This window comes from Heteronotia binoei, chromosome 5 (genome assembly GCF_032191835.1).
Source record: "Heteronotia binoei isolate CCM8104 ecotype False Entrance Well chromosome 5, APGP_CSIRO_Hbin_v1, whole genome shotgun sequence".
Taxonomy (NCBI): Eukaryota; Metazoa; Chordata; class Lepidosauria; order Squamata; family Gekkonidae; genus Heteronotia; species Heteronotia binoei.
The window spans coordinates 82235043-82249024 of record NC_083227.1 but is presented as its reverse complement, the minus strand read 5'-3'; the positions used below and the strand labels follow the sequence as shown (position 1 = coordinate 82249024).

Genomic DNA, 13982 nt, shown 5'->3' with positions numbered 1-13982 from the left:
GAAATTGCAGGCTTCATGTTTGGTACAGTATGATGGGTATTTGTCAATTTACAATTCTAAGGCATACCATTTCTTTCCATTAAGAAGCCTAGACTGACTTGAGAGTTCTACTGAAAGGCCAGGACAAATGATCAGGCCTTGAAGAAGTGAGATAGTCAGAAGCCAATGGACTGCACTTAGGCACAAGACAGCATACCTGATGAAAACACCTGGCAATATAAGACCCTGCCCAAATCTGCAATACCTTGGGGAAGTTAATACATCTGTGCTTCCAACAAAAGTTGGACAGATAAAGAGGAGCAGCAAAGAGAAGACATGCTTCTCAACCATCACTGTAAAGGAGACAAAACATATTGCAACCAAAAAGTCCCCTCCCATAAAAAGTCCCAATAACCTATTTATTGAAACTGGAAGAGCTCCAATATTCCATGGAGTTTTGTTTTCTTTTTTGGAAAAAATACCCCCCAAAATGCTGTCAAATTAAACCCATTTTAGGAAAAAGAACCAAACCTTGTTTTCTAAAAAGGATTTTTTTTGCATGTTTTCCAACAATTTAAAAACTGTCAACAGTATAAACAAAGTCTGAACCAAAGGAATGTGCTTTGGAAAACATTACAATGTGTTCCTATTAATGTGATGTGCCCATGTTAGTGTGACGCTTTAATCTGTTCAACCTGATTTTTTTTTTAATTCAAGAACACACTTCCTCCCCTAGGGTCCATGGGACAATGTATTTAGAAAAGAAGCGCTCCCATGCTGCCAACTTCGCTCTGCTCCTTTACAAAGATTTCAAAATACTGGTAAATGATGGTGACCGCCAGTAGAATTCCAGTGCCTGATCCAATTGCCCCAAGGAAATCTGCCAGTACAGAGAGGGCACCAATGCAGAGGCCACCAAATGCAGCAGCTGTAGGGATGTACCTGACAAAAACACACAATTGAAGGGGGGGGGGGGGGAGAGAGAGAGAAAATTCTAGTCAGACCAAAATGCTAAAAAGGTACCATCAGCATCTACAAGCACAGACACAACTGAATGAACTTGAGCCCATGGAAAGACATTTTCCATACCAGGATCCATCTGGATAATTAAAAAATATGGCAACAAGCATGTGCAACCTATAATCCTTATCAAATACTGGTTACTTATGAATATATTTCAACCAAGAGTGATAGATTCCAATTTCTCCATATTTATAATTAAAAAGTTCTGTTAAAAGAAGATCTGGTGGAATATTAAGAACTGTAACAGTTTGAAAAAATGTTGGAAGATTACATTCTCTTAGATTTTCAACTGTAAATCTGAGAAGTGAGTTATGAAAAACAACAATGGGTTTAAGCCTTCTGATTCCAGAGAGGTGGCCCATTTTGGTTATCAAGGATTCCATGTGTTCAGTCAAATAATTTAAGAAAATATTATAAAAGTCAGCAGCATCTTATGCCCAACAAACTTGCTAATGTTAACAACACTGAAAGTAATTCCTGATTTATAAGGAAGCATATGTTTCCTTTCTCCACAAGTGTAACTGTAACTGAATCGGAAATTCCTGAAAAGCAAAAATTAAAATAATTTTGTATTGAGTGGAAATGAAAATTCCTCTTGAGTTATGGTTGTTGAATTAACAATGGTACCCCAAAAATTACAAGAACCTGTACAGAATGCAACTACATTAGCTCTTTTAGTATTTAACTCCTCAACCAATGAAATGGCTACAAAAATCAGAGAATGTTGCATCATACTAGCTCATGGGTGGCCAAACTTGCTTAACGTAAGAGCCACATAGAATAAATGTCGGATGTTTGAGACCCACAATATGTGAATGTCAGATTTTGAGAGCTGCAAGACAGGAAAGAAGGAAGGCAGCAAATAGATGGGGGTGGCTAGGAGGTGGAAAGAAAGCAACTGCAGTCTCCAAGCCACTTTCTGGCTTGGCTCGGAGAAATGATTTCAAGAGATGAATGTCTTCTCCAAGCCAGCCAATGGGGTGGTAGGGGCTTCAAGAACCACACAATATGTGTGAAAGAGCCACAGTTTGGCCACCCCTGTACTAGCTCATCTGATAAAGGAAATAATTCACAGTACTTTAAAAAGATGGATAATTATATTCTACAACAATATTTGTAAATACTTTGCTATTATCATGTTGTGCAGTTAGGTAACACTGATATTATGTTAAAAAGCTTCTTTGGTGAGTACTCTGGTAAGATGCTTAAGGCAGCTAGGACTTCTTTTGAAAACAAACAGAACTGCAAAGATGAGAATAAAAACTTTCAACCCTGATCTCCTCTAGTCTCAGAATAATTAACAAGAATTGCAATGGCCTTTTTTTTTAATATATCTATAAACACAAGGGCTTGAATGTTGTCTTTTCTAATAAGGCAAATAGGTATTAGGAATGCTTCATAAAGAACAATAGCATGCACGAATCTAGCACAATTCAGGAGAACAAAACCTGAAAGTAAACATTTTCTCTAGAAAATAGGGCAGGAATAATCACACATACTGAAATAAACTAATTCTGTACAGATGTGTAACTCACCTGTTAAGTTCATGAACCATGGAGGTTTCTCTATGGCCTCTCATCACCATCTGCTGTTCTTTTAGTTGTTTAGCAACCTGCATTCCCAACAAAATGAATAAATGTAGTTTAGTGTTATTAATTTAAACTGATCATTGCCTGCGTATAACAAAGCAGAAAGAAATGTTAGTACTTCCAAAGGATAACTAAAAAGATAAAGCTAGGGTTCTGCAGTTAACACTTCTACAATTATTAATTTAGGAAATTTATATACTAATTCATTCTAAATATCAAACTGAAAAAGTATATAAAGGTAATTCAATGGATGCCTTTATACACTGCCCAAGGAAAGAACAGTTAGATTCAGTGAAAAATTTCTACTGATGGGAGGAGGGAGAGGTTTTTGCCAAATCCTACATCCTTCAGGAACAGCATTTTGGGAGGCATTCCTGACTGCAAGGAGAGGGGAAAGGTTAGGAACCCTTGATCCATTGACTTATCTTCTGTTAGTGGAGTTCTTTTACAGCATCTGAATTGTTAAAGTTCTTTTATTACTGTAAGTCACAAGCTCAAAACAGTGCCTTTAGCCTTAAAGGTCAAATATATATGTGGCATAAAGTTCTGAGTGCCAAAAACTACTTTCATATGATGGAGGGTGCAGGGTTTCTACTACTTCTGGCATTACTTTGTGTAGAAAACATATATAGTACCACCCAAAAGACCCACTCCAGGCAAATACGTATCCTAGATATAGTCTTTCTCAGCTCAATAAGGTGAACTGTTCAAACATTTGAGCATGAAGGGCGATATTATGCAGTAATGTTTTGAAATGCAAGACAGCTTGCTGGAATGCTGCCTTTTTAGTAATAGTGATTTCAGGAAGCATTGTATTTCTTTAGTGATAATATTTGCCAAGGGACAGAGCAAAGGAAGCTCTTCAGCTTCTAACAGAGATAGGAACGAAGTATCCAGAATTGTGATATGTGTGTTTTTTACTTACATCCTTGGCAGAGGAGCCAGAGACTTCAATCCAGGTTTTAGAGAAGAAAGCACAAGAGCCCAACATAAACACGATATAAACAACCGCATGAACAGGATCTTCCAACACCGAACTAAAAGACTCTGGAGGTGACAAGTAATAGCAAAGTCCCCCAACGGGGTATGAACGAGCAGGGCCTCCAGATGATGTGTCCTGTAACATTATTTGATACATTTAGATATTGGATTATGTGGACAATAAGAAAATTCATTATAACTACTGCAACAAAAAACACAAAGGAGCTGACAAGGGGACAAAACCAGCAAATATATGCTCAGTATTAAAAATCCACATGAATCACAAGAGAATCAGCACATGCTAAACACTTAACCTTCGTCTGTGCACCTTTGCTATAAAAACAAGGGCAGATTTATGATCAACATCTGATAGAGGACACTACGATGTAAACATGTCATAAATAATATATCAATACTTACAGACCAAGTACCCAGCAGGCTAACCAGTAAGTTGCCACTGAAACGGGCAGAAAGCATCTGGGAGATGACATACAAGTTGGACACCAGTGCAGACTGCAGAATGATGGGAATATTGGAGGTGTAGAACAGTTTGATAGGGTAAGTATTGTACTGGCCACGATAACGTGCAGATTTTATAGGAAGGTCCACTCTAAATCCCTAAGAAAATTAGACAGCAAAATGAGAGTTGAATGAACAAATGCATACTAGGAAAACCATTAAAATATACAAACCTGGAAATGCTGTCATCTTTGATATAAAATATCACTGACACCTTAAACTCCAATACCAATTAAGTCTACATGCTGCCCATATATGTTTTGGATGACTATAGCAGACCTATCAGCTACAGAAACTGATGTCCTTCATATTACCAGCAAATCAGTGATGCAATTGGTTCTATTTTCAGAACCAAGAAATAAGCTTAACATTTAAGAGCCATTCAGAAATATAACTGGTCACAAGTTAATTCATTAGGGATTGACATCAATTAAAAATGAAATCTTAACTGCCAGAATTGATCCAAATAATTGAAGGAAAAAATATTTAGTAAAGTCATATCCATTATGCACTTCATAGCTGACATAGTAACAAAACTCTGATTACCAGAACACATGCAAACAGAACACACAGACCACTCGTCATCAGGTCTGTACCCTACCATTCTACTCAGTGAAGTTTAAAGCCCCCCTTGAGCCTTATGGTGCCTTCCTCCAACACAGTTGTTCTACCGCTTCAAAAGCTGCTGAGCTAAGTGGAAGTATAAGGTGATTACTGTCATGGTGCCATACCACAGTGCTACTAACCTGGAAGTAAATTACAACAGCAAAGACAAATATGGTGGCAATGAGGTTCATAAGGTTGGGAAGGTTTTGACGGTAGAAGGCTTCCCGCAGAGCTCTGACTTTATCTGTACGAGTAGCCAGCAAATGGAATAGGGCAATGATGGCTCCTTCAAACTCCATGCCTTAAATGAGAATGTGCAACACAGACGGTCAGTTTCAAGCAATTTGGTATCACTATGCTGCTTCAAATTAACAGCATACACATTTGCATTAAGGGTAAGATACCCATAAACTTTAACGGATCCCAGTGAGATCAGTAACATAAGCAAGAGGTCCACAAATTCTGGATGGCCTTAACAACCCAAGTTTTTTATTAACACTGACCCTACCCTTCCCACAAGGAAGAAAGGGCTATGCTCACTTTTGGAGGTGTGCCTACAAAGCAGCAAATTACTTGAGTCCATGCCTTCTTCATCAGCTCAAAGTGTGTGTATGTGTGTGTGTAGGGAGGGAGGGATAAACTCAGCACAATTATGTTAAAAGAGATCCCATGCCTTCCTTTTGAAATCAGAGAACAGCAGGAGCTCTCCACAACTTTGTGCCACATCTTGGAAAGGAAAAGCAGTGATGCATCATTCCAGTTTCAAATGCATTCTTAAATCAGCACAAGTACTGGGAAGGCAAAGAAAGAGGTATCTCACTACTATAAAATCAATGGGTATAAGATTATAGATGTATAGAAAGCAGATTAAAAGGCAGCTCATATGGGTAGTATCTATACATACTGGACTCCAACCCTTTGACCATATGAAGATCCAGGATTGCCTGAAGGAACATTAGTATGAAACAGGCTCTACTAAGATATAAACAGCAATGATTTCCTTGGTTACAGCAACCACAATTACAGGAAATGTTAGGGAGTCATAATTGCTCAAGTATAGGGTTTCTAAAACAGCCCTGTTAAGAAACAACTGTTTTTTAAACAGCCCTCATACAAGAGTTTAACATGAATACAGAAAGATTTAGGGAAGCCAATAAACAGATTAGTACTCTGAAGCTCATGGTTTTAAACTAAGCTAAGCAAGAGAGAGAGCACCTATGCACCATTTCCATCTTCCCACGATCCAGCACAGTGAAGTAGATAAAGTGTCAGAGTAAGAAGCAGGCAATTGCCTAGGGTGCCGGTCTTCTGAAGATACCAAATTGGGTGCTCCCATGTGACTCAGTGGCATTATCAGTGCGGGGGTGGGGCACCAGAAGTTAGCCTTGCCTAGGGTGCCGGACAATCTAGGGCCAGCTCTGGTACCAGAAGAGCCATGTTTGAAACCCCACTCTGCTATGGATGCTTGCTGGATGATCTTGTGTCAGACTCTCAGCCTAACCTAACACACAGGGTTGTTGCAAGGATAAAATGGAGAAGGGGAGAATGTTGTGGGCCACTTTGAGTACCCACTGGGGAGAAAAGCCAAATATAAATGAAATAAATGAGCAAATTTTAAAAAGAATACTACTCATTTTCTCCATTAACTCTCATTCTTGATTCCTTCAAGATCACAATAGTGTAGGATAACTGGTATATTCTAACTTGGGCATCACTTAAAGTCAGTTATGGAAGGTAAGTAATAATGACACAACTGTAACAAAGAATTCTATACTACATAAGCACCAACAGAAATATGATGAAATTGTCCAAAATTTTCACAGAAGCAACCCACCTTACTACAAAGAAAGGGTCTCTTTTAAAGATTCCATTTCTTTTATTAGAAACCCATATGTTAAATACAAGTCCTTAGGTTATGTATTACTTTTAGCTAGCAAGCTGCACAAATGAAAGACATTTCTAGTAAAGTTTTCCTAGTTGGTCAACTTTTGCATATTAACACATGCACACTTTCATTGCAATAAAATACACATAGATTTGATGTTACCTCGACCAGTATTCACTGTGGTTGGGCTGAATGCCTTCCACACAATTGTTTCACAGATGTTAGTGGCAATGAAGAGGGAAATGCCGGAGCCAAGGCCATAGCCCTTTTGTAGAAGCTCATCAAGAAGGAGGACTATCAAGCCAGCAACAAAAAGCTGCAAGAAGAAAACCAAAAGTGTTTACTAGCGGCATAATCCAAAATGAAGACTCCTATGCAGTTAGCTGTAGTGTAAGCCCACTAAAATCAATGCACAGACTGCACTGCCACTTGCAAGGCAGTGCTAAAATTACTTGAATCATCCTTTTTAATGCCAAGCCGCAGACATCCCCACTTTACAGAAGGAGAGATCTTAGAGCAGCTTCCCAGCGTTAATGGTTAAGGAGATATCTGAATCTATGCCTCCCTGGCCAAGGTCCTCCAAAATCAACTAAGCCACACTGGGTCTCCTCACACCACACTGATTTGGTGGCACAGGTGCTAAAGGACCAGTGACACAAATTGGGATGATTAAAAGTGATCCTGAAAGCTGCTGAATGTATGTAGCTGCCCTGACCCTGCCCTGGCGGAGAGCACGGGATATAAATCTAATAATAAATAAATAAAAATGTGGCCAATGTCAAGCATGCATATTTCTGTGTACCATGATAGATCATAAGACAAAGAGGAGGACACTTCTCCCCCCCTTTCTTCTTTTGCAACCTAGGACAAGTAATAAATCCATCTGGCCCAAGGATGTTTAGGTTAGCCTTGCTGTGAACAGTGCGATGTGCCTCTCCCCCAGATTCACACAGCCAAGTCTTATCTGCTCTCAGAGAAAGTGTGAGAAAGGGAGATGTTTGTAACAGCCTGCATTCCTAAGTAGTAGAAGAGATACTATGTAGTAACCTTTGAACCCGTGACTCAAATTGCATCTTTATGTTATTCTTTGAAGTTATCCTATAAAGTATCTATGTGTGTCTGTATACGTCATTACTTCCAAGGATTCTGTCCTTGGCAAAGCTATGGAGTTTCTACAATAAAGCAACTTTTGATTGAATAACAAAAGACTGATTATTGAGAAATATTGATGCTTGACAGCCAAAGCCAAGAATGCAATCACCCACAGCCTACCTGCCAGCACACAGAAATCTTCCACTCTTTTCCTGAAAATCAACACAGGATAAGCTCCTTTGGAGACACTTGTTCTGAACCATCTGGCTGGCCACTCTAACACAGAACAGGATAGCTATCCACCCTCACCATTTGTCTTTAGCATCCAGCAATCAAAAGGAGGTTCTATTCCAAGTTTTGTCTAGTCTAGCAACCATTATAAGCACTGTACAGAAACAAATTGCCTGCAGGCTCACAGTGTATCCCCAGATATGAGCGTTCCATGGCAAATGGCCTGAGGTCTCCTAACAATGAAACCTCAAACTGATTAGAAAAAGCATTCTTCCTATTTATAGGGAGGGGAAAATCAGTTTGCAAAGAAAACAGTAGTTCAAATTTAAACATCTGTAAAACTCATCTGTAGCTGGGACTGTACCAAAAAAACCCCCTCTCTCCCCACTGACACCCTTGAAATGTCAGGTGTGATGCAATATTAGTTACCTGAATGGTGATAAGAAGGCAGATACCTGCTCCCATCTCTGATGGGTCTCCATACATCCCAGTCATAACGTAAACAATAGACTGCCCAATGGTAATAATCATACCGAACACTGTAAAATAAAATCACGATAAGACTGAATTAACAGTCCCTGAGCAAAACACTCCAAGATAATATGATTCACACTGTCCATCATCAATACTCATATAAAGTATGAGCTGATGAACATGGCAAACTCTTAAATGTATCCTGCTACTTAGAAGAGAGAAGATGATATTGGATTTATTTCCCGCCCTTCACTCAGAGTGGCTTACAATCTCCTTTCCCTTCCCCTCCCCACAACAGACACCCTGTGAGACAGGTGGGGCTGAGAGAGCTCTCCCAAAACTGCTCTTGAGAGGAACAGCTGTAAGAGAGTTATGACTGACCTAAGGCCACACACACACACATGCAGGTGGAGGAATGGGAAATCAAACCCAGTTCTCCCAGATTAGAGTCCATGCAGTTAACCACAACACCAAACTGGCTCTCTTACATTACAAACTTACATTTCTGTGCACCATTGAAGAGAGCTCTGTCTTTTGGCGTATCCCCAACTTCAATTATTTTGGCACCAGCCAGCAGTTGCATGATGAGACCAGACGTGACAATGGGAGAAATACCCAGCTCCATCAGTGTGCCTATGAGATGTGGAAACAAGGAGTTATAGTTTGCTGGCAGAAAAGTGGGAGGAAGAGAAGAAAAAAATTGGCTTATATTCAAACTCCCTCCCATTTCATCACAGGTAACTACAGGCTGCCCTCACCTGGATAGCCCAATCTCATCAGATTTCAGAAGCTAAGCAGAGTCAGTCCTGGTTATTACTTGGATGGAAGACCACCAAGGAATTCCACGGTCAGTATGTAGAAGAAGGTACAGGCAACCTCTTGCCTTGAAAACCCTATGGGGTCATCATGAGTTGGCTGCAACCAGACAGAACTTCTCACACACACACACACACACCCAAACACCCCTATAGGCTGCTATGCAATACAAAAAAGAAAAAATTACATAGGGAAATAAAACCTCACACCCCATTCTTTAGAAGACTTCTCACCCTATTTAGTTGCATGGTAAATAAAAACAATTTTTATAACGTGAGAAGCAGTACAAATTTTAAATAGAAGAAGAAGAAGAATTGCAGATTTATACCACACCCTTCTCTCTGAATCAGAGTGCCTTACAATCTCCTATATCTTCTCCCCCCACAACAGACTCCCTGTGAGGTGGTTGCGGCTGAGAGGGCTTTTCCAGCAGCTGCCCTTTCAAGGACAACCTCTGCCAGAGCTATGGCTAATTCAAGGCCATTCCAGCAGGTGCAAGAGGAAAAGTGGGGAATCAAACCTGGTTCTCCCAGATAAGAGTTCACGCACTTAACCACTACACCAAACTGGCTCTCAAAGTGTGCAAATGAGCCCAAAATGCATTTCACTTATGCTACATTCATATTTTTAAAAAGAGAGCTGTTTATAAAAGCAGATACTTTGGTAAAATTATGCAGAACGCAAATAAGGGAAGAGAAATAAGAAGCAGGTAATATTCCCGGAAAAGAGACGGTGCCATAAAGAGGGCAACTGAGAACGCAGAGGCTAGAGTCAACTATTAGAGCACAAAAATTACTCTCAGATTCCATGTTTACCTCCCCAACTAAAGGATATCAGAAAAAGAGGGCTGAGGAAGAGTTGCTACCAGTCAGTTTTAGACTCAATGGATACCTGCTTTACACATGCCACAACCTGTTCTGCTACTCCCCCCCAACTGTGATACACAGCTTTTCATTTAGCATTTGCTTCTACACTGTACATTACTTTTTAAAAGATGTTTAGTTCAAGCTGCAGTTTGTACAGGCGCACACATCTCTGCAATATGCACCTTCTGAACCAAAGAGCATTGCAACCCCAATGGAGTATAAAGGAGCCCTTTAACAGAAGGAAAGCAAGGGACCCCAACAAGAGAAGCAGCACACTGAAATGGAACACAGGTGAAGTGCTGTGTGCTAAGTGATGATGACCTGGATAGCTCAGGCTATCCTGATCTCATCAGTGCTCAGAAGCAAAAAAAGGGTTAGCCCTGGCTAGTATTTGAATGGAAGACCACCAAGAAAGTCCAAGGTTGCTCTGCAGAGGCAAGCAATGGCAAATCACCTCTCAGCAACAAAAGCCAGCTGGAAAACTTGCTTCAGGTAAAATCTCCTTATGTGGCCACCAATTTTAAGCCACTACCAACTTCTGAATCTGTAATACAATACTTTAAGAATTCCTGGTAAGCACTAAGACTTGAAATATAGTATAGAAATTACACCACTAATGTTTATATTTCGCATGCAGAACCTCTAAATCCCATGCAAGATTTTAAACATCTCTCGAAATTTCTAGACTATTTAACTACACAGAACTAAAGGATGAAATCTTCCAGCAGAAAGAAGCACCATCGTACCTCTGTTTGAAGCCAGAATTACTCTCATCCAGTAGAAAGGATCTGCTGAGTCTGACGACATGATACCAAAAAGGGGGATCTAAATTTAAACATAAAGAGAAGACAAAATTAATACAGCTCCCTTTGGATTTTAAGCAAAAGCGTAAAGGGTATCATGAACATACCTGGCAGCAAACCAAGAAGATGAAAAGGGTGATAGCTGTCCATAGCACCTTTTCTTTGAACTGGATCTACATATACAGGCAAATGTTATAAAAATAATCAGTTGTCATTACTGTAGTTGTTGAAGAGACACTAATAACCGAATACAAAACAGTAAATTTGACCTCCAATTTCTCAATAGTTTTCCCCAGTTTCCACTTAAAGTAACAGTAAGACATAGAATCCAAGCAAAGGAAAACCAATGAGTTCAGAGACAAAGGAACTTTCCCCCCAAATTATATTATTTGAGATGCCAGCTGTTGACATGTTCACACAGCTGGAGATTCAGTATATGTGCTGGAGAAGCAGGTATGCACATAAAAAACACCAAGAGGCAACATGTTATAAAAGTATCCAGTAAATGCTATTCTTTACCTTAGTATTAACTCTTACAAATAATTTCATATAAACAGAAAACAAAGAAGAATGTATACCTTCCTTTCTGGCTTCTGAATCTCAGGCAAGATAACACAGAAGGGCTTGATTACTTCAAGGAATTTAACTGTGATGGGGAGAAAATGCAGAGTTGAAAACATACAGACCAGCTGACAAAATTACCAAGTACTAGCAAATTCACCAAGCCAGAATCTTAGGTTTTGACATGAAATACCTGGGTTCAAACTCATCCCCACCTTGAATAAGTCAACTATGCTCAACTTCATATTCTATCTGAGCTACAACTCTGAACAAAAATATCTCCTGCTCCCACTCATCTTCAACACAACAGCAACACGGTGTCTCACCATTAGTCTTAACTGGGATTTAATAGAAGACATATTTATTTAGGCAGGTTTATGTTTAAATCTTACTCCCAAATCAAGGTTTCATTAGAGTTGGTTATTTATAAACATTTTACACACAAGTAAATATATGCAAATGACTGAAAGTGCAATCCTAGGGGCTAAGCCCATTGAAATCAATCAAATTAGACAGAAGAAACTGTGCACTGAGTTGTGCAGTCAAAGGTGATTTGCTGTTTTAGTCCTCCTCAAATTCTCTGTAACTTAGAAAACTGACAAGCCTAATCAACACTAGTGCTAACCTTCACCTAGTACCAAAAATAACTTTGTAAGGGCACTGTGATAGGAACACTGACTATTACACTACAGCAAAGTTCCAGTTATTAAAAATAAACCATCTCTCTCAGATCATTTAACTCTTAGACAACCAACTCCCTGGTAACCATATGAAACTGGCTTCCCACTCACAAGATGTTAGACTACGAAGATCATTAGAAAAAAAACCCCTATCCATTAACAAGAAAAAACTGAACAGCAAAACAGATAAAAATCCTAACATAAAGAGAGCCTAGAGCAGTATTTCCATGGAAATACCGATTTCTATCTTATAGTGATTTGGACCATGCCAAGAATTTCCCATGGTGAAAGGGAAGGGTTTATTTTCACCAATTTTCCCCTCCTACAATGCCCACCAGAGTCTAGAAGGAAGGAATTAGATGCTTCCCATTGGAGGAGAAAATCAGCTGAACTTGCTCCTTCTCATGTCTGCAAAGATTTTAGGTGAAATCCAATCCGATAATTGGTTGAGAAAACGAAAAATGTTAGTACACTGCACCATGGTGAAGCCAATACCAAAACACAAACAACCACTGCAAAATTGCTATAAAACAGTCAAAGACACTGTTAAAAAGATAAATAGTTACTAGCCCAGAAAAAGCATTGTTATTTTAAAATACTGCTACTAGGCTGCCTGGGTGGAGCCTGGTTTGGTTTTGTAAAATCACTATTGCTTCTCTGTTCTTAGACAAGCTCATCTCATACATAGGGAGAACAGGAGATATCAAGGAAAACATCACTCTGTAAAAAAAATTGAATGCTATCACACTGGACACACTAAGACGCTATGATAAGGTTTTATCCTTCATATTTTATACATCTTACATAAGCAATTGATTTATTTAATATTTTCTAGCACCAGATTGACAACGGGGAATTTCCTAAGGAAAATATTATTATTAGGACAATGGAGCACAGGAACCAAGATCACAAACCAAGGAGTCAAACTTCACCCCAGCCACCAAGTGAACAGCCGGCCTGAGGGGATGATAACACTAGACAACCCTAAGCATTTGAGGCTAAGCAACGGGAATTCGTGTCAACCATTCCTAATGCTGGAAATGTGCTGCATGTATTGCTACTACCAAGCCAAGAGCCCGGCCGCCAAGGGTTTTCCTAAAGGCCCCACGCATCTACTACAGACTCCCACCAAAATGATAGGGCAACCTCCTCTAACCAGCCCTTATAGATCGCAAGCCGCGGTCCTCTTCCTCCTACACCGCGCCGCCATTTCACCTATTCCAGCAGCGGGGCCCCACGGCCCCTGCCGCAGCCGGCTGGGCTCCTTCCACACGCCCACTGGAAGAAACGACCCCAGTCCTCCTTTGTCTCTGCTTCACCGTCTCTCAAGTGAAATGAGCGACTCACTGCCCGCCTTCCAGTCCCTAAAAACGCCTACCCAACGCAGATACTCACTCCCCATCTCGGCTGCTCTCGACGCGGAAAAAGGAAAGAGCAAACGGTACCGCTGGTTCCAATTCCCTACGCCCAGAGAGACACGTCAGTTAATTGAGCCTTCCCGGCCCCCTTCCGCTTCCTGCCACGCACTGGGGGCTGCTAAGGAGCGAGACCATGCACGCAGACGCAGTGGAAGCAAACTTCTGTGTTCCCTCACACGTGAGACTACAATTCCCAGCATACCCTATGGCCATAACTGCAACAGTTTGACACACAAGCTCTTTCTTTATAACCCATACAAGGGATGGGGTCCAGAAAGAGATGATGGCCTCAAATTCTAGGTTTCACATAACGAGCATTACGTTTGTCCTTAGCATGGTGGGAATTGTAGTTTTATTCACCCGCCATCTTACAAAGAGTCAAGGACGCTTTGGCCCTTCAGAAATGCAGCAGGCGTACACGTGCACCCTTGTAGAAAAAGGTTTAAGGTCAAAGAGATA

At 40.3% G+C, this 13982-nt stretch overlaps 1 protein-coding gene across 1 annotated transcript; it reads right to left on the bottom strand.

Moving 5' to 3' along the window:
* Positions 1-514: 514 nt before the first annotated feature.
* SEC61A1 (SEC61 translocon subunit alpha 1) lies at positions 515-13742 on the bottom strand. The gene is made up of 12 exons (XM_060239696.1): positions 13501-13742; positions 11443-11510; positions 10972-11037; positions 10808-10886; positions 8881-9012; positions 8335-8444; positions 6745-6898; positions 4838-4998; positions 3993-4190; positions 3517-3708; positions 2538-2614; positions 515-921 (listed from the first exon to the last, which is right to left on the bottom strand). The coding sequence occupies exons 1-12, from the start codon at positions 13505-13507 to the stop codon at positions 735-737; spliced, it is 1431 nt and encodes a 476-aa protein (XP_060095679.1). The 5' UTR covers positions 13508-13742; the 3' UTR covers positions 515-734.
* Between the last annotated feature and the right edge of the window lie 240 nt (positions 13743-13982).